The sequence below is a fragment of the Peromyscus eremicus genome, chromosome 3 (assembly GCF_949786415.1).
Source record: "Peromyscus eremicus chromosome 3, PerEre_H2_v1, whole genome shotgun sequence".
Classification (NCBI taxonomy): Eukaryota; Metazoa; Chordata; class Mammalia; order Rodentia; family Cricetidae; genus Peromyscus; species Peromyscus eremicus.
In genome coordinates, this window is record NC_081418.1 from 31,302,816 (window position 1) to 31,327,989 (window position 25,174).

Consider the following 25,174-nt stretch of genomic DNA (forward strand, 5'->3'; position numbering starts at 1 on the left):
AAGGGCTTCTGAGACCAAGGATTTACACTGACACAATGGACAAGATGCCCCTGGACTGGGTGGGGTCTGCTTTTGGGTGTCACACCCTCTCTTTGAAAACCAAAACTGAAAAGTATCAGCATGTCTGACCTGGCACAGAACCCATATTTTTATGGTGTTAGATAAATAATGCAGTTTATATGAACCTGAGAGGAGTGGCCCCCCAGAGAATATCATGTGAGAAGGATGGGTCTTAAATGATAAGCAAAAAGTCTAGGTGAGGAAGCGATAGTCAACAACGATTAGGGGAAAGATTGGGAGGGAGGCATAAACTAAAGACCCCCGTTCACCTTATGTATCACTTCTCCCGAAAAGGAGCAAACGATTTAGGGCAGTGCAATGGAGATTGTTTTGTCCTCAGTTTGCTTTTTGTTTTTGCTCTTGATGGGGATGACAGTTGACAAGGTCTTGTTCTGTGGTCTATGCTGACCTCTGAGCTTGCAAAACCCTCTTGCCTGTGTTATAAATCACTATTTAAAGATGGACTACATTTGTTTATGCTTTAGAATATCTGTTTAATGATGCAAAGATGTGGGGCATTCTTAAATTTTTACTGTACTGTTTCACCTGTTCACGTAAATGGAACACTTTGTAATTCACTGGGACTATTGTTAGCACTGCAACTCTTGCACTTTTGGGCCCGTACTAAGTAATATGAAGATTAGTTAGACAGCAGTGAACTAGCAATGCACAACTCTAATAAAATGTGGGTGCTAAGCAATGTGAGTGGATAGTGTATATAATGTGTTTACGTTGAACAAATGGATGATTCACTGACAGGTGAGACAGATAAAATGGAGAGATTTCATCACACAACTCAGGATGACAGGCAATTTAAAACTCACAGAGTGCTTAGTTTGCAGTTTTTAATTTAGTGTTTCTATTTACCATAGCTCTGAAAACAACTGTGGATTAGGGAATCTATTGCATTACTTGAATCTGTTTACTTAAGCTGCCCCTATGAACGTTTCTCAGAGGCACTTAGAGGAGAGAGAGAAAAGGCTGAGCTGGGGCAGCAGAACAAGATGAGGACAAAAGAGATGGAGGGACAGACAGTTCATCAGAGGCAAAAGCAATAAAGCTCCTGAATGTCTGTTCCTCATGGAAATTTTAAACGCTAGGACCTGCGTTGTGATAGAGTTTGCTTGGAATAGATGATTCTGTTCCCAGGAAGAAGGAAGAGAAGTCTTACAGAAGTTGGAGTAGAGAAAGAATGTGAGGGAAAAAGTAGGAGACAGTTACTTCTTAAGAATGGTGCCAGGGAAAATTTTGTGTTTAGGGAAAGGGAGAAATGAGAAGCAGTCAGAGGTTTGTTCATTTCTATTTGTTTTTGAGGTACACTATCCTTAAACTGCTTGCCAGTAATTCATTAAAAATGAATTTTAAAATGGAGTTTTGTATTGTTTAACCCCGTGATAGAAAAGGCAGTATGTTAAAAACTTTTAAAAACATTTCTCACAATTGGCAGAGTGCAGTTTTTATATCCATCTTATGTCCTCAACAAGGGCTCAGAGACATTAGTTCTTTGCTCCTTTCTTGGTTTGTCTACTTCTTGTAAGGTATAGTTTTCTTCACAGACTGCCATTTCATTAAGAACTTTATTTACTTTCTATTCTCTGTTTGGTTCTTTGTTTTTTTTTGGACAATTAAGTATCCCTAACCTTACTGTGGTCACCCAAAAAACAGGGTGATTGCCCTGTTTTCTGATAATAATAAGGCATGGAAAGGTTGCTTTCTGCTCAGAGATGACGTTATGGCTGCAGGATGAACATCTTGGAAAGAGGACACAAAGTGCTCTCATCTTTAAGACTAAGCATACACAGTGCGTTTAGAAAAACACCAAAAGTGGTTGTCACAATTGAGTTCCGATAAGCTGAAGAGCTTGAGATCAGGTGTAGGGAAGGAAACCTGGGCTCAAGGACATTCAGGTCATTAGAAGAAAGCCAGCCTTTAATATGAAAGAGTTGGGAAGTTCTTAGAAAGATTTTAGCAGAGAAATGACATTACTTGAAACATCCTGGATCACTTAACTCAGTGGGTTGACTACAGTTCTGGGAGAGCAGAGTATAACAAGGGAAGAAACATGAAGACCAGCAGGAATGCTACTCAAAAATATTAATGCAAATAAGAGAAATAATACTAGTTCATATTGTATTGGAAGTCATGTTCAAATTCTGGGTGTTTTGGAGTTACTGCACTAGGAATTTGATTAATAACCATAAGGACTATAGGATTCTCAGTTTGAGAGTTCAATAGCATGTGAATGATATTTAAGTCACAGGACTGAATGAATACAGTAAAAATATGGGATTTAAAAATAAGGTAGATTCTGGTTCTATTGTGTTAGATTTGGTGTGATTTATTTTCAGTTTGCATATAGGTGTACAGTTTTATGAGTGCTTTCAAGGATGGAAACATTGTTGATGGTTGTTTATTGGGTTCCTCAGTATTGGAGACCAAGAACAACCAACAAATTAATCTGAGGATGAATCATAGGAAAGGTAAAGTTCAAACTAGGCAACTGTTCTATCTTTTTTAAATGATATTTTTGGTAGTTTAGTATGTCTTTCTATTGGGAGAGGGTAGAGTTCATGCTACACACAAGTTGTCAGAGGATAACTTTCAGTAGTCTGTTCTTTCCTCATACCATGTGGATTCTGGGGATCAAATCAAATTTAGATTACCAGGCTTGGTGACCAACATTTTATCCATTGAGATGGCCTACTAGACCAAAATAAAAGGTTTTTTTTTTTTTTTTTTGAGTAAGCAATGATTGCCCTTGTCTAATGTTATTCTATTACAATGAAAACCCAAGTAACTACTGGATTGGATTTGATGGAGACAATGGTCAATTTTGTTTAAAAGTAATGTCAACAGAGTGATAAAGGCAAAAAAGTCATAGTGTGAATAGTTTAGATGAGCACAGTGGAGGAAAATTTATAGACATTCATTGTAAGATTATGAAAAATGCTTTTAAGGAGTTCTGTGAAAAAAAAGTGAAGGTTGCAAGACTGCAAAGGGAATCGCGATTTGTTGATCTAGAATTCCGTGTATCCCAGGTTGGCCTTGAATTCCCAATGTAAATGAAGATGACCATAAATTTCTGACCCTGTTGTCTCCTTCTTCCAAATGCTGGAGTTTCAGGTTGTACCACCATGTCCAGCATGTTTTGTTTCTTGATGGGACATATATCAGCACGTATTTATGCTTCTCAGAATTAGTGAATAGTGAAGGAAACATATAAGTAGACATATAAGGGAAGCAGGGGAGATTTTACTCGAGCAATATTTTTAAGTAGGCAACAGTGTCTAGGATAACTAAGTATGATGCTGGCTTTTGATAGGAATATGGACATAACAATCTGTATGAGGAAGATAGTAAAATGCTTGTTGTTTTAGTAAGATGCAGGTAATTATGTTGGTTTTTTAGAGTCCTGTAGAGTTTCTCTAATGTCATTCTCAAAGAATTAGGAAGCAACGTCATTAATCAAGGCGCACTGGAGGGAGAAGATACAAAACAGTGGAGAGAAATGAGACAAAAGTTGGGCCTGGGAAATAGTTAAGTGCTGCTGGACTGAGTAACAGTCTACTTAAGGTAATGTTCTTGAACTCAGAATGAAAACTGACAGCATGATGTTGGAAAACCCTTTAGTCATAACCAGAGTCTCAGGGAACACACAAGAGTTTAGGCTTTACTAGGGCTTTGGTTTAGGCACCTAAGGAATGGAGGCAAATTTACTGAAGACATTTACAAGCAAGTGATTTTAATGAATGGCCACGGAGTCCAGTCTAGTAGAATAGTGAGGACACAGTGAAAGGCCATTGAGGTCAGGAAAAAGTGATAAGATTAATGGGCCTGTTATGTGGTGAGTTCAATTGTCAATTTTGTGACTAGACGAGGTAAGTGGAACATGAGAGGCGTATTCACAAAGCATGTTTAATATTGAGATCATCCAGGGATGGTAGTTATTGTTTAAGACAAGCATTACCATGCAAGTGGCAACAACATCGCTGGCAGAGATCCATCCCCTCTGTCCTAATCTCACTTGGTTAGAATACAGACTATTAAATCTATCCTTGAAGGAAAATGGACTATTTGTAAGTTACTAAGTTTCTCTCCAAGGCTCGGGGTCTATTGGCAAAGCCAAAGGCAGTTATATGTGAAAATCTGGGTTGGCTAGCCGAACTGGATCACAGTCAAGACTGCGGTTGCGCAGTGGAAGACCTGAGCAGTTTCTAGGTAACCGAGATCTGCCTTGGTCCCCGGATGTAGCCAGGCGAAGATTCCTGTCTTCACACAACTCCAGGGTTGGTCAGGTTGAGAGGCAGTTGTGAATGAAGTGGTTAGGACAGAGGACCAGGGTTGTTGGTTAGGAGTCCCAGGAACACCTCAGATAGAATTAAAGACCTTGTCACCATGAAGAAACTCTTCAGCTTCTGGGGAAAGGGGAAGACCGACGATTCCCACAGCCGCTCCTCAGAACTGTCCATGAGCATGGCCAGTACTGACCCCAGCCTGTCCACGAGTGGGGGACATCACCTTCAAGATAAGCCCTTAAAGAAACTTCACAAAGCTGCTTCAGTTGGCAATGTGCAAAAGTTCAAGAAATACCTTGAACGCAAGAAGCATGATGTGAATGGGCGGGACAAAAAAAGCAGGTGACCAGAGGCCAGGATTGGGGAGGAAGGGCTGGGGAGGCTGGCTGTTCCAACCATAAAGAAGCATATCAGGGCTGCTTAAAATTGGATGTCATTCTGGGTTTTCCTGAGCGGAGGCACTGTCTTTTGCATAGGGCCATACTTGAGCTTTTGGCTTCTTATTTAACTTACTTGTGAATGTTTACCTGGGCGTTGGATCCTTTTCCTTTCCTTTTAATCTCCACTGTACACTATTTTCTCTCTTCCTTTTGCTGTTTTGCTTGTTGGTATGCTCTGTGTCTAACAACCTAACACTTAGATTTTACTGATGAGAAAACAAAACAAGAAGAGGGGCAATCACCAAGAATGAAACTACTAAGATTTTAAACCTGGGAATACCAAGATAAACAAAATAGTTTCTGTTCAAAGAAACCTGATGACAAACTTCTTGACTAGACAATGAATGTTTTCCTTCTTCTGTGTTACACATTCATCTTTTAAAAAATTATTTATTATTTGTGTGTCTGCCTGTTTGAGTTTATGTGCATCATATCCTTGCTGAGGGCAGAAGAGAGCACTGGATCTGCAGGACCTGGAGTTACATACGGTTGTGAGCTGCCTGATGTAGGTGCTGGGAACTGAACTCAGGTCCTCTGTAAGAGCAGGAAGTGATCTTAATGGCTGAGTCATCTCTCCAGCTCCAGTTTGCTACCTTTCTCTACCACTCATTTGCGTAGCTTTGAATTGATTTCTTCAACAAATATATGCCTAATAACTATGTAAATCAGGCAGTGTATGGAATCTGTGATAAAGTAAATAACTTTGCTAAACTATCCATTAAGCACATTCAATACTTCTGAACAAAACTCAGAAAGTACTTAGTAGCCCTGGGTTGTTTCAATGGGAAATGCCCCTCATGGGTCCATGTATTTGTCTGTAATTAAAACAACAACAATAACAAAAAACAACAGTTTGGTTTTGTAGGCAGTGATAAATCTAATGCTTGAACAGAAACCTCAAAAGTTCCTTGGCACTAAGTTATTAAAATTTTACACGTGTATATATAGATGTGTATAAATACACACACACATATATGCCCATGCATGTGTATATATGTTTCTTCAAGGAGTTATCAAAGACAGGATTAAAAGTGTTTAGCTCTCTGTGTTTGACTTGAAGGTTAGATAAATTTTTTTTATTTAAAAAGGTTCATTTTGAGCTAAATTATAAATTTTTACTAGGAAGTTGGCAATATATCAGAATTGTTAAGGAACTAAATCAGTAATCACTACAAGTTTGCTTCATGAGGAGGGAATAAAAAAAGTAGTTTGTGGGATTATTTTAACTAGATTATAATGTTTAAATTTTTATCTCTCAAAGTATTGCTTTCTATGATTGCAAAGTATCTGTCCCATTCATTCAGATTTTATTTAGGATTTTTTCTTTAAAACTTATTTTCACTTTTACTTAATGTATTTAATAATCGTTTCTAGCTGATTTTTTTCACTATTTGCCAATGTCTATTGATATCTATTTACACACAGATTTTTTTTTATTACATTCTCCCCTATTATTCTCTATTCTTCCTCCCACCAAACACAAAGTTCATTACAAATGATCTGGTTCCATTTTATGATCTAAAGCTGGGTGTGGTGGTTCACATCTTTAATCCTAGAACTAAAGAGGCAGAGGCAGGAGAATCTCTGTGAGTTTCAAGGCCATCTGGCTCTACAAAGCAAGTTCCAGGACATCCTGGGCTGTTATACAGAGAAACCCTGTCTCAAACAAACAAGCAAAAATGATATAGAAATGATGGAAAAGGGTAGATTATTATAATGAAAAAGAGTATATTATTGAATCTACTTTAATCCAAACAACTTAATCTCAAAATATTTTACATTGTTATGAATTTTAGTTTATTGATACAAATTTAAAGTCAATTTTGTTGTACTGTATGTATATTTTTACTCTTGTTTAAGGTATTGTGTTTATATAGCTCATTTAAAAATATAAGGTAAAATTCTAGTTTTAGAAAGCTATTATTATAAACTATATAGGATAGTCAAGAAACATAGGTTAGTGGTCATTTATGATGATCAAATTTGTAGATATGTTAGATGAGCTTTCAGGATGATACAGAGATATATTTTAGATAGATGGTCTTCAAATACTTCAAAAACCTATAGAATATGGCATTTAAAATGTTTTGTTAACCCAAGGTTTTCATGACAATGAGACTCATCTGCTCCTGGCAGCACGATTTACTTCAGAGATGATGGGCATCAAAGAAACTCCAAAGGAGTTTGCTTTCATTGTGGCAAGGTTAGCCACTTGGGCAAGAAACTGCTTTTGCCTTGAGTGCTTGACTTTATGCTGTATGAACTGGACCCGTGGGAAAATTAATGCTGAACTTTGCCAAAATAAGATGGGTTGGTCCTTCAGGGTTCCTGTTTCATAGAAGAGTTTGCCAGACATTCTACAGGACACAGAGGAGGAAAGCAACTGATGAACTTTGCCAATACCAGGCAGAACAGTCCTTCAAATTTCTTGCTTCATGAAAAAGTATGCCAGATACTCTAGGCCTATAGGCTGAAGACAGATGCCCCAAAGTTACAGAGGAACTTTGGGTGACTATCTGGGTAGCCAGATGTATCTGTCATTTCTAGAAATTTGGAAGTTGCTTACAATACACTTCTTGTTTACTCAGATAATTTATATTCTTCTGAGGACTTCGATAGAATTGAAGATTAGATAGTTATAATTATCGTTTTTCTTAATTATGATAAAAGATAAATTATTTATGAAATTTTAGATTCACAAAGATAGGATAGATGTTAGAGTATTTTCTTTAATTTTGCCAAATAGAAATAGATTAAATATTATAACTATAATTCTTGCTTGATAACTGTTTTGTTATATGTAATCTTACTATGCTAAAGTTAAAATGTTCTTTCTTGATTAGACAGGAAAGGGGAATGATGGGGGATATCTTGCTATACACTGTGAATATGTGTTGCTCCCACTGGTTAATTAATAAAGCTGCTTTGGCCTATGGCAAGGCAGGATAAGAGCCAGGTGGGAAATCCAAGCAGAGATAAAGGGAGAAGAAAGGCTGAGTCAGGACAGATGCCATCTAGCCGCCAAAGGAGCAAGATGCCAGCAGACCAGTAACACCACAGACACATGGCAAAATATAGATGAATAGAAATGGGTTAATTTAAGTGGTAAGAGCTAGTTAGTAATAAACTTGAGCAATAGGCCAAATGATTTATAATTAATATCAAGCCTCTGGGTAATTATTTACAAGCAGCTGCGAGACAGGGCTGATCAGAGAAAAGCCTCTATTTACATAAAATATCCATTCTACTGTCTAAACTGACACTCCTTTTCCTGATTGCTGTCTGTCTTCATCTGTATAGTGTAATTGATTAGAGTTCTGACTTTGAATTGTAGTTACATTATTATTGTTCCTTTTGTAATGTCATTAACTAATCTAAACTGGAATCATCAGATTGTTCAAAACTGTTTTTACTTTTTAAAATTTACTCCCATAGGTGGTAAATTACATCATCATGTAAGAGTTTTTATTAGTTTATCTCTTTTGAATGTTATTCTGTTTTCAAGCCTTCCTTTGAGGGTAATTTCTTTTCCTGCTCCTGTAGGTTAATACTTGTTTGTTAAGGTAGATATGAAACAGGGGCATGACATCTGAGATCCCCTGTTTGGAATATGGGTTATCAGCATATGGAATATTCTAAAATTATGTAAAACAAAGAAATAGTGATATCACTGTACTACCATAGAAGTTCATTAAAGGATAGTCTACACCAAAGCCCAAAACGAGTACAAAATGTAAATGGAGCTAATTAGTATTGTGTTATAATTCATGAACCTGTAGATCTTCAAGAAGTAAAAATTAATCTAATAATGTAAAATGTACAATGTAGTGAGTCCTTAGGTTCTTAATCATATGTTTGTTTTTAGATGGAAGTATCAGTTCTACTGGATGGGCAGAGAAACACACACAACATGGGGAGATGCCTTTGACATTGGCATTTCTGTTATTTATGGATGTTTCTTAGGTTTTGGAGAGCAATCTGAATTGTGTTAGTGTTATCTCATTTTATCATTTCTTCTGAAAATAAATTGAGAAAAAACTTTGAATTTAATAGAGCCAAATTTTCCTTAAAGTGGTATTTGATTCTCAAAACATTTGCTTAGCCTTTTAAATTCATCAAAATCAATTATAATTAGCATAAATTTTCATTAAATGTAAAAAAACACATAAAACAAATATCTTAATATTTAATCTTGCTTATTGATGAGTATTATAACTAATTGGGATGTATTTCTAACTTCATGTTTTATTGTATCAATATAGGACACCTTTGCATTTGGCCTGTGCTAATGGATATATAGATATTGTGTATCTCTTAATTGAGAATCAATGCAAAATTAATGTCCAGGATAACGAAAACAAAACCCCATTGATCAAGGTGTGTTCCATTTTTTTATCTTTTTTTTTTTTGTGGAGTGTGTTTGAGTACTTATGCTAGTTAAATTTTATTGGTTTTCATGCTTTAAATTGTAACATGAGTTTATATATCTGAAATAGGAAATTGGGCACTCATTCATTGTTGTTCCATTGATAGGCAGTACAGTGTCAACAGGAGAATTGTGCTATGGTTCTTCTACAGCATGGTGCAGACCCAAATCTGATGGATTTTAATAGTAATACTGCCCTCCATTATGCTGTTTGTGGTCAAAATATCTCACTAGCCAATGAATTGCTTGAATACAAAGCCAATCTTGAAGCTAAAAATAAGGTAAGTTTCTATTAAAAAAAATACATATTCATGCCTCAGAGCTATCCCAAAGGATGAATGTAAATTGGGAAGAAGGAACACTTTGGTCCTCAACCACCCAAGAAAACAGAGCTCCAGCCTTCCACAGCAGGTCTGAGTTACTGCCTCAAGCTTCTGAAAGCAGAAGTTTCAGTTATCATGGTCAGTGGTGAGAAGACAGAATGCTGAGCTTAGTGAAGCACAATGACATGTATCTGAACCCTAAAACTGTAATTTTGATTGGAATTCCTAGACCAGAGCATGTGCAGTTTTGGATTGGATTTCCATTCTTTGCAATGTGTCTAGTGGCTCTTTTGGGAAATATCATTTTATTGATCATCATCCCAGCTGAGCATAGCTTGCACCAGCCCATGTACATCTTCCTGGCTGTGCTGGCAGGCAGCTACAGACATAGGAGACTGTGCAGCAATTGCTCCCAAAATGTTGGCCATCTTTTGGTTTGGGGCTTATTCCATTGCCTTTGACGCCTGCCTAGCCCAGCTATTCTCCATGCATACCTTGCAGTGCATGGAGTCTGGTAATCTATTGGCAATGGCTTTCAATCGCTGCATTGCCATCTGTGATCCTCTGAGACATACATTTATTCTTGTACTTCAATTATGGGTCATATGACAGTGGTAGTGATAATTCGAGCAATAATGCTAGTAGGTCTGTTACAAATTCTAATAAAAAAGGCTGCATGGTTTTCATTAAAAAAAAGAGAGCTACTGAACAGGGTATTCATTTCAGATACTTCATGTAACATTTGTATTTTAATATAGAGAATGTATTTATCAAATTGAATTGAGAGATGAATAGGTTATTAAACTGATAACATTTTTCTTTTAAGTTTTTGCATTTCACTGTGACCTTTATCCTGACATGAAGAGAAACATATCCATCAGTGATAATTCCTGAAATGGCCACATCATGTGGTGATATTTTATTTATGCTCTAACAAATAAAACTTACCTGGGGATCAGAGGATAGAGCCAGACACTAGATTAGACATACAGGACAGACAGTGGTGGCACACATGCCTTTAATCCTATCACTTGAGAGGCAGAGATCTGTCTGGATCTCTGTGAGTTCAAGGCCACACTGGGAACAGAGCCAGGTGTGGTCGCACACATCTTTAATTCCAACACTTGAGATCTCATGTCTTTGCTTGGGAAGGACACATACCTTTAATCCCAGGAAGTGATGGCAGGAAGCAGAAAGGTATATAAGGCGTGAGGACCAGGAACTAGAGGTGTTTTAAGCAGTTCAACTGAGAACCTCAAGGGTAAGAACTCAGAGGCTTTCAGCTGAGGAAACAGGATTGGCTGAGGATTTGGCGAGGTGAGGTTGGCTGTGGCTTGTCTACTTCTCTGATCTTTCAGTTTTCACCACAATATCTGGCTCTGGGTTTTTTTATTAATAAGTCTTTTTTAGATTTGTGTTACAGTATCAGATATGAATGTTTGAATTTTTCACAAATTAGTATTAATATAAAATAATAAACCTCATCTTATAATGATTTTATTACTCAGTAATAGAGCTGAATTAGGTTGGTTATTATACTAAAAGTAGCCTAATTCTCCTTTTGAAGTTGAAAAAATAACCAAAAAATATTTTTTATGAAATATCTTGTCACTTCATTTTGCTGATATTTTGTGTATATGATAGTCTTGAAAGTTATCAAATAAAACTTTAGAAATACAATTATACATAATTGTATGTACATTTGAGCTAATGGTATACAAAACTTACATTAAATGATAGGTACTCATGACTTGATCATTTTATACCTATGATTTGAATTAATCCTAGAATACAACTTGACTTTTAAAAATGTAGCAGCCCATCACTAATTCAAAGTCAGATTTTTGTTAGATATTAAAATACTTCAAAAATTAGAGTATATATTCAGGAGTTTCTTAAGAGCATACTTAAAAAATTGTACTTAAACCTAAAAGGCACCAAAGTAAACATTGCTCAAGTAATTATTTTGAAATAATTTTTACAGGATGGCTACACTCCACTTTTACTTGCCGTTGCTGAAAAAAATGTAAATATGGTAAAATTTCTTGTGAAGAAAGGAGCAGATGTTAATGCATCAGATAACAACCACAGGTATAAGTATAAGTAAAGCTATATAAGATGCCATATAATTGCAATTGCTTAATAAGACCATGTAAATACACATATTTATTAGTATATCTTTGTGTGATATTTTATTTGTATGGTATGATTTGGAGCAAATTACCTATACTTCTCAAATATTCTTTTTTTCAATGTATAAAATTGAACTGCTTAATTATATAGGTAGCTTTAAGTTTTTAGTCGTACATAGTAACTTTGGAATCTTACACAGGAACTGATGCTGTAGTTAACTGGAAGGGGGACCTAGGATGTCCAATAATCCCTCTTGTGGAATTTTGAGACATCTTGAAAACAGGAGGCTTCCAGGAGGCAGAGATTGAAAAGTCAATGTATTAGAGCTTCCTGGTGACAGTGTTTGGGTGCCTTCCTGTGATCTGTGAATACTGTGCAATTTTGAGCAGATCAACCCAACATTTCCCATTCTCTTCTTGACGCCCTAAGAATAGAGGACTTAGGTTTGAATGGTAAGTCGAGAAGACTAAATTTGTGCATGTCTTGCTCCAGAACAGCCATTATGATTGCTCTTACTGTTGAACCAACGAATTCCGTAAAACTTCTTCTTCAACAAGATACGAACTTATCCTGCAGAGATATTTATGGATTTACAGCAGAGGAATATGCTTCTTTTAATGGCTTTACTATGTAAGTGCTACTTTATGTCTTTTAATAACTGAAATAGGATCTTGAGGTACACAGACTGAGCCCCCCAAGCACAGCTTTTATAGGCTAATAAAAAGGGGAAATCATGTATAAACCCTGGAATTATATCCCCAGAGAGCCTTCATTTCCTCCACTTATAGAATCAATGCAAGATTTATGTGTTGGATGAGTGACAGTGGCATGGGAGTGTGAAATGGGCCAGGAGAGGATTTCTGTTAACCGTTAATGAAATATTTAATTAGTACAGCTGAAGAACATATGATGAATGTACTGATTTCCCTTCGTTATGCTTATCTTTAATAATGTAAAGAATGTATGTTATGAATATTTATCATTACCACTGTACTACGCAACTTCAGTCTGATGTCTCAGAATTCTGAAGTATATTCTCATTACACTTTCGAGACAAAAGATTCCCAGGTGTAAACATGCGTTCTAATCACTAATAGTCAACGAGGAAATATGATATAATACATTGAGATTTAATTTATAGCGAATGAAATGAAATACTTTGTTAGTTATAACTAAGACACGCTATTTGAACATAATTTACTTTAGAGAAAATTTTAAATTATCCATGTTTTTTCTCCCTCTTCTTGAGCTCTCCTTTCCCTCCCTCTCCTCTCATTTTTCTATATTCTTTCTTCTTCTTCTCTCCCTCTTTCCCTCTTTATCTTCTCTCTGTGTCTTTCTGTTAGTCTCTCTATGTAGCTCAGGCTGATCTTGAACTCTCTGTGTAGTCACTACTGCCTTTGGGTTTCTGATTCCCTTTGCACATCCTCTTCAGTGCTAAGCTGTAGGTTTGTGCTGTCTTTTTTCACCTAGCTTATTGTGTGTGTGTGTGTGTGTGTGTGTGTGTGTGTGTGTGTGTGTGTGTGCATGTGAGGAGGCCAGAAGCAAACTTTGGGCACCTTTCTTAGGAATGGTGTCTACCTTCTTCACACAGGGTCTGATGTTAAACATTAGGCTAGACTGGCTGGCCAAGGAGGCCACAGGGTCCAATCATTTCTGTCTCCCAGCAGCTCACCATGCTCCCTTCTTACGTAGATACTAGGGATTGAACTCAGGTCCTTGTGCTTCTAAGACCAGCACTTTAATGATTGAGCTACCTACCCAACCCTTTATTTATAGTTTAGCAACATTTTTTTGAATGACTGTGGAGAACAATCAGACGTTCATTTTTTATTTTAATTAAAAGAATTTCAAAACGTCTCATTGATTTTTTGTGATTTAGGGCATAAACAATTGATACCTTGTCTGCTTAATGTTTATTTTGTTTTGAGTATTTATTGGCACATATTGAATTTATATAGTATTGAGTTTCATATAGCCACTTCCATCATGTATATCATATACATTGACCAAATTTACCCCCTTACTATTCCCTCCCTTTAGTTCTCTCTCTCCTGACTCCTGCTTCTCTTCCATTCTCATACATACACACATACACAAGCACACAGACACACACAGACACACACAGACACACACACACATACACACACACACACACACACACACCATTTTATGTATCAATAAAAAATTCTTGAACCCACAGGTGAATGAAAATACACATTATTTATCTTTTTGGATTGATTTATTTTAATATAATGATCTTCAATCACACCCATTTCCTAGCAGATGACATAATCACTCTATAATGAAGTAAATTTCATCATGTATAAAGAAATAATAAAGACCAGGGCAGAAATTAATGTAATGGAAACAAAAATCAATATAAAAATTAAAGAAACATAAAGATGATTGAAAGAATAAAGAAGATTGACAAGTTCTTAGATAAACAAGACAAAAAAATGAGCTAGAGAGGATCCACATTAATAAATTTAGAGATAGAGAGGGAGCGATTATAAGCTACCAGTGGAATTCAGTGGATTATTAAGGCATATTTAGAAATTTTGCATTTTATGAATTGAAAAATATAGAAGAAATGAAAACACTTCTGAAAACATATGACCTACTAAACTTAAACCGAAAAACTATAAACAACCTAAGCGTATCAATAACATTCAATGATAATAAAGTTTCCCTTCTACAAAATCCTAAGCCCAGATGAATCTGCAGCCCAGTTCGACTAGACTTATTGTAAAGAAGCATTAACACTAATGCTTCTCAAATTATCCCATACATCAGAAAGGGAAGGAATCCTGGCAGATTCCATTTACAAAACCAATACTACACTATACCTAAACCAGACAAGAATACAACAGATGAAAACTCTACAGGCCAGGCATGGTGTGGTGGGTCATGCCTTGGGAGGCGATCTCTATGAGTTTGAGGCTAGCCTGGTCACATAGTGAGTTCTGGGTCAGACAAGATTACATGGTGAGACCCTGTCTCAAACATACAAACAAACAAACCAACCAACAAAAACCAACCAACCAAACAAACCATTGTAGGCCAGCCTCCCTGATGAATACGGATGTAAAACTTCTCAATCAAATACTTGTCAATCAAATTCAATTATACATAATAAAGATCATTTTTTATTGTGTTTTTTTTGGGGGGGGGTGTTTTTGGAGACAGGATTTCTCTGTGTAACTGTCCTGGCAGTCCTGGAACTCACTTTGTAGACCAGGCTGGGCCTCAAACTCACTGAGATTCTCTTGCCTCTGCCTCCCAAGTGCTAGGATTAAAGACTTATTGTGATTTTTATTGCTTGAGTAGATGTTGTCTGTTCAGTATACTTTAACAGGTAGATACTGTGTTTCATCACTCTCTGGTTCTATGACATAGTAAAAGTGGAAACAGAGACATTACTTTTTTGAAACAATAAGTGAAACTGGAACTGGAGCTATAGCTCAGTGGTAGTTTGCCTTGCAAGGTGCTGGGTTGGATCTGGGGAACATTGGCAAGCAACACAAAACCCCAAACAAAACAAAACAAGAGTGGAACTGTCTCAAACGATGGAATAGTATTTAGCTCTTCATTTTACAGTTAACTTTAACTCATCTCAAGTCACTGAAATGTTGGAAACATAGGCTTACTAGTGAATGATTAGAATAGGTTCCTTTCAGGCATGATGAAAGTATTGATTTAGTTGAGTCCCTGACTAGTGTCTTCACTTCATAAATTTTCTGTTAAATCTAAGGGCTATGAGCTGGATTTTGTTTTCTTCAAAGTCATATATTAAAGCTTTAATCCCACTTTTTCCTTTTATGAATGTATAAATATTTGGAGATAGGGTCTTTAAAAGGTAATTATGGTGAAACAAAGCCAGTAGAAACTGACCCTAATCCAATTTGATGTCTTTAGACAAAAATGAGACTAACACAGGAGGAGAGAAACAAAGGAAGGTGTTACACAGAGGGACAACTGATGTGGAGACTCAGCAAGAGGACAGGCACCCACAAGGCAAGGGAAGGCAGAGGACAGATCCTCTCTCGGCCTTCAGTAGGAACCAAAACTTTAATCTTGACATTCTAGCCTACAATGGCGGAAAACCAAACCAAACCAAATCTCCTGTTTAAGCTGCGTGGCTAGTGCTTTGTTATGGCAGTCCTATCCAATGAACACACCAACAATGATTCACAGCCATCTTTTTATTTCTACTTTATGGGTCACTTCTAAAAATCGTATTTGTGATGGGGGTGGCAGAGAGTGAGACCACATGAAATGAAATGTGCCTGTTGTCAGAGGTGACTTGAGAGAGAAACCGAAGGGGAGAAATGCTGGGGAAGGGTTGAATTTGATAATATGAATTGAATTTTTTATGAATTTTGAAATTTATGTGTATTCTTTTTATGGGTAGGTATCATCAGATAATTGCCAAAAATGGAAACAAGAAGAAAACCAAGTCAACAGCTGACTGACTAAGCAGTTTTTCTTGTTACTTTATATTTGCTTTCAAGAAAGGAAACAGCGTTTTCTTTTCAGTGTAATAATTAACTATGGAATAAAAGTTTTCCTCAGTTTTGAAATAAAAAATCGTTTTGAAGACTTTCTTGATTAAAGTTTCCTGACACTATGTGTACTAAAAACTAGAAAGGATGTGTTGAATGATTGAAAACTTTTCTATGGTCACTTGAATTAATATAAGAAGTAAAATTTTTGCATTTATACAGAGATTTTAGTAGATGTAAAGTACTGCAAAATGTTAAACTTAGTAGTAGAAAGGTACTTTGGATAAATATCCTTGGCAATTAATGTGATAAAATCAGGACATAAAATTAAAGGTTAAGGAACATTGATGATCTGAATTTACCTGGATGTAAGAAATGATTTTGGTATTCCTTTTCAAAAGTACATATAAATATTTAAGCCATAAATTACACACACACACACACACACACACACACACACACACACACACACACACACATATCTTAAAGATTTCTCTCAGTCTGAGTCCTGAATATAAGCCTAACACTTATTCACCTGATTGGCCATGCTATACGTTTGTCTTTTGAAATTTCCTCATGTCCTCCAAGATGAAAAATAGTTGATTATTAACTTTTCTTCATATAAGTAGTTTCTGAGAATGCCATGATAATTCATTTGGCTGAACTTTCAAAATGTGCTGCTCTAAGTTGTGGGAGTGGTAGAACCTTCACTGAAACATTGTGTGTGTGTGTGTGTGTGTGTGTATTTAGACTTATTATTTGGATGAAAGAGTAAGTCCTGGAGTTATCCTCTGTCTTCAGCAGTCACCATGTTTTTGTGCCTCGCCTTCATCCACAGCATAGAAAACAGAAAACCAATGTGCACAGTGGAATCATGGTAGGAACGGGTGACTGTAGTGCTCTGCTTTGATTGCTGGGACACAGCAGCCCGAGGAAACAACTGAAAGGAGGCAGGGCTCACTCCTTCCCCAGCATGTGGGAGTGAGTTCAGTCCATGCCAAGTCGCTCCACTGTTTCTGGGCCAACAGTGAAGCCGAGTGTCATGTTGGGAGACACGACAATAAAGGTGCTTATGGAGTCTGACAAGTACATGCCACACTTCCTTGAACAGGTGTCAGCTCCATAGACACTCAAGAGGGTGGCAAGCATAAATATTGTCATTCTGTCAAATTCAAAACCAAGAACTTAAATATTTTAAAAAATTTAGTTGTGTGTGTGCGTGTTTGTGTGTGCACCGAATGTGCATGTGTCCAAATACTCGTGTGTCCTTGTACAGGCACAGGTGAAGGCCAGAGAATATCTCATTGGGAGTCAGTCACTCTCGTCTATACGGACCAAACTCAGGTCCTCAGGTCTGGAAGTAAGTGCTCTTATCCACTGAGCCATCTCTTAGGCCAACTTACCTTCTTAAACTGACTTTATTTTACCTTTATTTCAGATTTATTGCAGTTATGTTCATAATCATGGATATCATAAAGAAAAGTAAAAAAGAAAACATTACTTATGATCTCAGTCTCTGAATAGATAATTTGTAAAATTTTGATTACCCCCATTTTCCTCAAAGAAAATGTAATTTTTCATTTTTCTTTTTAATATCAGCACATCACAGAGTTTTCATAGTGTTTATGTCAATGTTAGATTATAATTATATTATAGCTAAGGCAGAGTTTAAGAACTAAACTTAAAGAATATGTTTGGACATACTGATATCAATTTAAATTTAATTTGTTTCCTTTATATACCTTAATTTCTGTGAAGGCCCTGCTACTCCCTTAACTTAGAGCAGTCCATTTTAAAAGCTCAGTCAAGTGCATTATCATAGCATTCCCAGAAACAACTTATATGAAGAAAAGTTTCTTAAATGAAGAAGTGTTTTTCACCTTGGAGGACATGTGGACATATAAAAAGATGAATATTATGGGCTGAAGGTATTTGAAGCTTGTCTTCAGGACTTAGGCAGAGAGAAATCTGTAATCACATAAAATGGCATGGTTGGAAGAGCAAGCTGTGTTAATTACATGCTAGGATGTTTAAAATAAAAGTCTTAGCACTTTAGCTGCAAATTTTATATCTAATGTCTATAACCAAATATGATATTTATAGTTACTTTTGTTGATAAAACCTTCTTGATACTTTAGATATATTATGGTTATATTCACAAATCATGGATATTACAGAGAAGTAAAAGACATTACCTATGGTATCACTCTCTGAACAGATATTTATAAAATTTTGATTAGCCCCCTTTTTCCTTAAAGAAAGCATACTTTCGTATCTTTTTTTTTTTAAAGCAGCATATCACAGAGTTTCCACAGTGCTTGTGACTTGTACTGTGAGTACAGTTAGAATGTTCTGGCTTCAGAACTACTCCCTGGGAAACTCCCCTTATAAAGTGTCACAGGGCTGTGGTTCTAGGGACAGCTTCCTCACTCCAGATAGGACCTCTGTGGCTGTTCTGCCTTCTTGTCAGTTAAATGCATTAGCCTTCCATTCTTCTCTCTGTTGTGTGGAATGGATACTCTGATCACTTGAATCGTTTATTTGCAATGTGCTGTTGGATTGCCTGGCATGTAGGAGGTCTTCAGTTGGCTAAATATAAAATGACAACTGAAATATAGCAGGCACTGTTCCAAGCACTTTGCGCATCATGCTCAAGTGACCTTCAGACAGTCTTATTGAGATAGACATGGTCTGTATCCTCATGGATACAGTGAGGTTTAGCACAATTGAATGACTTGCTCAAGGATTCTGAACTAGTAAGTCAAGAACTGTAGATAAACTTTTGCATTTGAAGTTAGCCAGTCTGATCCCTCAAAAATTTTTGTATACCCATGAATTACATATCTCTCTCATGAGAGGAACTATAGATGCACGCATAACCAACAGAATGCAAAAGGTGGAAGAGACACTCTCTGGTGTTGAAGATAAAATAGAGGAAATAGATTCACCAGTCAAAGAAAACACTAAAGTCTACAAAGTCATAACATAAAATGTCCAGGAAATTTGGAACACCATGAAAAGACCAAACCTAAGAATAATGGGGATAGAAGAAGGAGAAGAATACCAACTCAAAGGCACAGAAAATATATTCAAAATAATCATAGAAGAAAACTTTCCCAACCTAAAGAAGGAAATTCCTATAAAGATACAAGAAGCTTACATAATACCAAATAGACTGAATAAAAAAAAGTTCCCTTTCCACATAATAATCAAACCACTAAATATACAGAATAAAGAAAAAAATAAGAGCTACAAAGGAAAAAGGCCAAGTAACATATAAAGGCAGACCCATAAGAAACACTTGACTTCTCAGTGGAGACTCTAAAAGCCAGAAGGTCCTGGACAGATGTTATGTAGACACTAAGAGACTGTGGATGTCAACACAGACTATTATACCCAGCAAAACTCTTAATCTCGATAGAGTAAACAAAATATTCCATGATGAAACTAGATTTAAAAAATACCTATCCACAAATTCAGCCCTACAGAAAGCACTAGAAGGAGAAATCCAATTGAAGAAAATTAGATACACCAATGAAAACACAGGCAATAGATAATCCCACACCAACAAATACCAAAGAAGGGAAACACACAATACTACCACCAAAAAATAACAGGAATTAACAATCACTGGTCATTAATATCCATTAATATCAATGGTCTATAAAAAGACACAGGCTCACAGTATGAATATAAAAACAAGATCCATCCTTCTACTGCATACAAGAAACACACCTCAACTTCAAAGACAGACACTACCTCAGAGTAAAAGGCTGAGAAAAGACTTTCCAATAAAATGGACTTAAGAAGTGAGTTGGTGTAGCATTACTAATATCTAATAAAATAAACTTCAAACTAAATCATTTGAAAGAGATTGGGAAAGACATTACATAATTATCACAGCAAAAATTCATCAAGATGAAGTCTCAATTCTAAACATTTATGCCCCCAAACAAGGGCATCCACATTTGTAAAAGAAACATTACTAAAGCTTAAATCAAACATCAAATCCCATACATTAGTAGTGGGAGACTTCAACACCCCACTCTCACCAATGGACCAGTCTGCCAGACAGAAACTTAACAGATAAATAACAGAACTAACATTCATTATGACTCAAATGGTATTAATAGATATCTACAGAATATTCCACCCTAACAGAAAAGAATATACCTTCTTCTCAGCACCCCATGGAGCCTTCTCTAAAATCGATCACATGCTGAATAATGAACTGAATCACCAATGGGTCAAGGAAGAAATAAAGAAGAAATTAAGGATTTCCTAGAATTCAATGTAAACAAATGTACAACATACCCAAACTTATGGGACACTGTGAAAGCAGTGCTAAGAGGAAAATTCATAGCACTAAATGCCCACATAAAGAAGATGGAGAGCCGGGCGGTGGTGGTGCACGCCTTTAATCCCAGCACTCGGGAGGCAGAGCCAGGCGGATCTCTGTGAGTTCGAGGCCAGCCTGGGCTACCAAGTGAGTTCCAGGAAAGGCGCAAAGCTACACAGAGAAACCCTGTCTCGAAAAACCAAAAAAAAAAAAAAAAAAAAAAAAAAAAAGATGGAGAAATCTCATACTAGCAACTTAACAACACACCTGAAAGCTCTAGAACAAAAAGAAGCAAACTCACCCAGCAGAAATAGATGCCAGGAAATAATCTAATTGAGCGCTGAAATCAATAAAACAGAAACAAAGAGAACACTACAAAGAATCAATGAAACAAAGAGTTGGTTCTTTGAGAAAATCAACAAGATAGACAAGCCCTTATCTAAATTAACCAAAAGGCAAAATTAACCAAAAGGCAGAGAGAGAGAGAGCATCCAAATTAACAAAATCAGAAATGAAAAAGAAGACATAACAATAGACAATGAGGAAATCCAGAGACTCATCAGGTCATACTTCAAAATCTTGTATTCCACAAAATTGGAAAATCTGAAAGAAATGGACAAGTTTCTGGATAGGTCCCACATACCAAAGTTAAATCAAGACCAGATAAACTATTTAAATAGAGCAATAACCCCCAAGGAAATAGAAACAGTCAGTTATTAAAAGTCTCTCAACCAAAAAAAAAAAAGCCTAGGACCAGATGGTTTCAGCTCAGAATTCTAACAGATTTTCAAAGAAGAGTATATACCAATACTCTTCACATTGTTTCACACAGTAGAAACAGAAGGAACATTGTCAAACTCTTTTTATGAGGCTATAGTTACTCTGATACCCAAACCAAACAAAGATGCAACAAAGAAAGAGAATTACAGACCAATCTCACTCATGAACATTGATGCAAAAATACTGAATAAAATACTGGCAAACTGAATCCAAGAATACATCAAAAAAAATTATGACAAATTTTCCTATATACAATTGACAAACAGGCTGAGAAGGAAATCAGAGATACAATATGGCTTTACAATAGCCATAAATGATATAAAATACCTTGGGGTAACTCTAACTAAGCAAGTGAAAGACCTGTATGATAAGAACTTTAAGTCTCTGAAGAAAGAAATTGAAGATGTCAGAAAATGGAAAGATCTCCCAAGCTCATGGATAGGTAGGATTAACATAGTAAAAATTGCAATCTCACCAAAAGCAATCTACAGATTCAATGCAATCCTCATCAAAATCCCAACACAATTCTTCACAGACTTGGAAAAAACAACACTTAACTTCATATGGAAAAACAAAAAACCCAGGATAGCTAAAAGAATCCTGTATAATAAAGCAACCTCTGGAGGCATCACCATCCCTGACATCAAGCTCTACTATAACAAAACCAGCTTGGTACTAGCATAAAAACCATCATGTAGACCAATGGCATCAAATTGAAGACCCTGACATTAATTCACACACCCATGAACACCTGATTATTGTCAAAGAAGCCAAAACTATACCATGGAAAAAAGAAAACATCTTCAACAAATGGTGCTGGCATAACTGGATGTCAACATGTGGAAGATTACAAATAGATCCATATCTGTCGCCATGCACAAAACTCAAGTCCAAGTGGATCAAAGACCTCAACATAAATCCAGTTATACTGAACTTGACAAATAGAAAGTAGGAAATACTCTTGAATGCACTGACACAGGAGACCACTTCCTAAATGTAACACCAGCAGCACAGACACTGAGAGCAACAATTAATAAATGGGACCTCCTGAAACAGAGAAGCTTTTGTAGAGCAAAGGACATGGTCATTAAGACACAATGACAGCCTACAGAATGGGAAAAGATCTTCACCAGCCCCATATCTGACAGAGGGATGATATCCAAAATATATAAAGAATTCAAAAAACTAGATATGGAAATACTGATCAATACAATTAAAAAATGGGCTACAGAGCTAAGCAGAGAATTATCAACAGAAGAATCTCAAATGGCCAAAAGACATTTAAGGAAATGCTCAACATCCTTAGACATTAGGGAAAAGCAAATCAAAACGACTCTGAGATACCTTCTCCCACCTGTCAGAATGGCTAAGATCAAAAACACTGAAGACAGCTTATGTTGGAGAGAATGTGGAGCAAGGGGAATACTCCTCCACTGTTGGTGCGAGTGCAAACTTGTATAGCATGTTGGAAATCAGTATGACAGTTTCTCAAATAATTTTTTCTCAAAAAAAAAATATATCAATCTACCTTAAGACCCAGCCATACTACTCTTGGGCATATATCCAAGGAATGCTCAATCTTACCACAAGGACACATGCTCAACTATGTTCATAGCAGCATTATTCATAATAGCCAGAACCTGGAAACAACCTAGATTCCCCTCTACTGAAGAATGGATAAAGAAAATGTGGTACATATACACAATGGAGTACTTCACAGCAGTAAAAAACAATGATATCAAAAAATTTGCAGGCAAATGGATGGACCTAGAAAATACCATCCTGAGTGAGGTAACCCAGACTCAGAAGGACAAACATGGTGTGTACTCACTCATACGTGGACACTAGATATAAAGCAAAGGATAAGCAGACTACAACCCACACCTGCAGAGAAGCTAGCTAACAAGGAGGACCCTAAGAAGGTCACATAGGTAGACCAGCGAAGGAGATATAGATGAGATTCACATGAGCAAATTGGGGCTGAGGGGGGTAATGGAGGGCAAGAAATGTGGGATGAGAACATAAGGAAATGGGAGGTTTGAGCTGGAACAGGAACAGAGTGGAAGAGCAAGGAAAGAGATACCATGATAAATGAAGACATCATGAGAATAGGGAGAAACAGGGTACTAGGGAAGTTCCCAGGAATCCACAAGAATGACCCCACCTTAGACTACTGGCAATAGTCAAGAGGGTGCCTGAACTGGTCTACTCTGATAACCAGATTAGTGAATACCTTAACTGCCATCATAGAGCCTTAATCCAGTTACTGATGGGAGCAGATGCAGAGACCCAAGGCTGGGTGCCAGGCTGAGTTCCAAGAGTCCAATGGATGAGAGAGAGGAGAGATTCTATATGCAAGGGACATCGAGATCATGATGGGAAAACATACAGAAATGATCAGCCACACTCGTGGAAACTTATGAACTGTGAACTAAAAGCTGTGGAGCCCCCATGGGACTGGACTGGGCCCTCTGGTTAGGCAAGACAGTTGTTTAGCTTGAACTGTTTGGGGGCCCCCAGGCAGGGGGATCAAGATCTGTCTCTGGTGCATGAGCAGGCTGTTTGGAGCCCAGTGCCTAAGGTGTGACACCTTGCGCAGCCTTGGTGCAGTGGGGAGGGGTTTGGACCTGCCTCAGTTGAATGTGCCAGGCTCTGCTGACTCCTATGGAGGAGGAGAGAATGGGGAGTGGGTTGGGGAGGAGGGCTGGGAGACGGGGAAGGGAGGAGGGTGATCTGTCTTTGGTATGTAAGATGAATAGAAAATTTCTTAGTAATAATGATGATGATGATGATGATGATGATGATGATGATAATAATAATAATAATAATAATAATAATAATAATAATAAAAGAAACACATAGTAACACACCTTCCTAACCTGAGGGTTGGGTTTCTTCATTTGTATTGTTAGTCATGTGTTTTGCTAGCTTATTCTATGCATAATCTCTTTTCAACTCTCCAATTGATACATTTTACAATTGCTGTCTTGGGATACGAAATATAAGAGCTTAGAAGGGAAAACTTAATTCTCTTGAACCTCTTGTCCCATCTCAGAAAAACATCTGAAAGTAAATGAGAATGAAATTATTCACAAAGCCTGCTAGAGAAAATATTGCTTATCAAAATAATGGCTTCTCTCTTGAGTTGAAATGGAATTATAACCCATTTTTCTCCTTTGCTCTTTTTCTTATTTACAGAGCTCATCATTTTTAGTTCTCTGTGGGTTTAAAGCAAAACTCACCTCACTAGCTCTCTCCAAAATTCACACAGTTCTAGGTTTGCCCTTTCTCCAGATTAAAGTTTTATGAGAATAAAAGTTGTATGTGGTTCAGCAAATACTTCCTCTCTCTCCTGACCTCTTTTTCTTCCAGATCGACTTGGCTTGTGACTTGCCATCACTCAAATCAGTATGAGTGGAAATGCAGGTTTCCTTTTGGCTCTCAGAAGCCCATGGCCTTCATGCTCATAACTTTTCCAAGAACAGCATACTTCAATAGTAATTTTTCACCACACGTCTCAGGATAATAGTCAAGTATGGGTCTCACACCAAGAACACAGCCATGCTTACTGGAGCCATGGCCAACACTCAGAAGCAAGAAGTGAATGTTTGTTACTCATTGAGACTTTAGAATTGTTTATTACCATCATAGCAAGCTGACTAATACCTGGAGGAGAGAGTCAGAGCATGTAGCATGTCATTCACACCACACAGAGAAGAGATACACTCTTTTGTTTCATACCTAGATTTCAGATCCTTCCCTTCATGGACTTGTCACACCGTAGCTCTGTCTTGCATCCTCACAGGTGTCCTTTATTGTGAAGCAGAGAAGTGATTTCCTTGTCAATGAAACTTGCAAGAGCTTGTCAGGTCT

The 25,174-nt window shown here is 36.9% G+C and overlaps 1 protein-coding gene across 1 annotated transcript; it reads left to right on the forward strand.

Annotated features, from left to right (window-relative positions):
• Window positions 1-4,250: 4,250 nt before the first annotated feature.
• On the forward strand, window positions 4,251-16,282 carry Ankrd7 (ankyrin repeat domain 7). Its single transcript, XM_059257418.1, has 6 exons — window positions 4,251-4,697; window positions 9,058-9,172; window positions 9,329-9,502; window positions 11,529-11,635; window positions 12,170-12,307; window positions 16,092-16,282. Exons 1-6 carry the CDS (start codon window positions 4,456-4,458, stop codon window positions 16,150-16,152), a joined length of 837 nt encoding a protein of 278 aa, XP_059113401.1. The 5' UTR covers window positions 4,251-4,455; the 3' UTR covers window positions 16,153-16,282.
• Window positions 16,283-25,174: the final 8,892 nt, after the last annotated feature.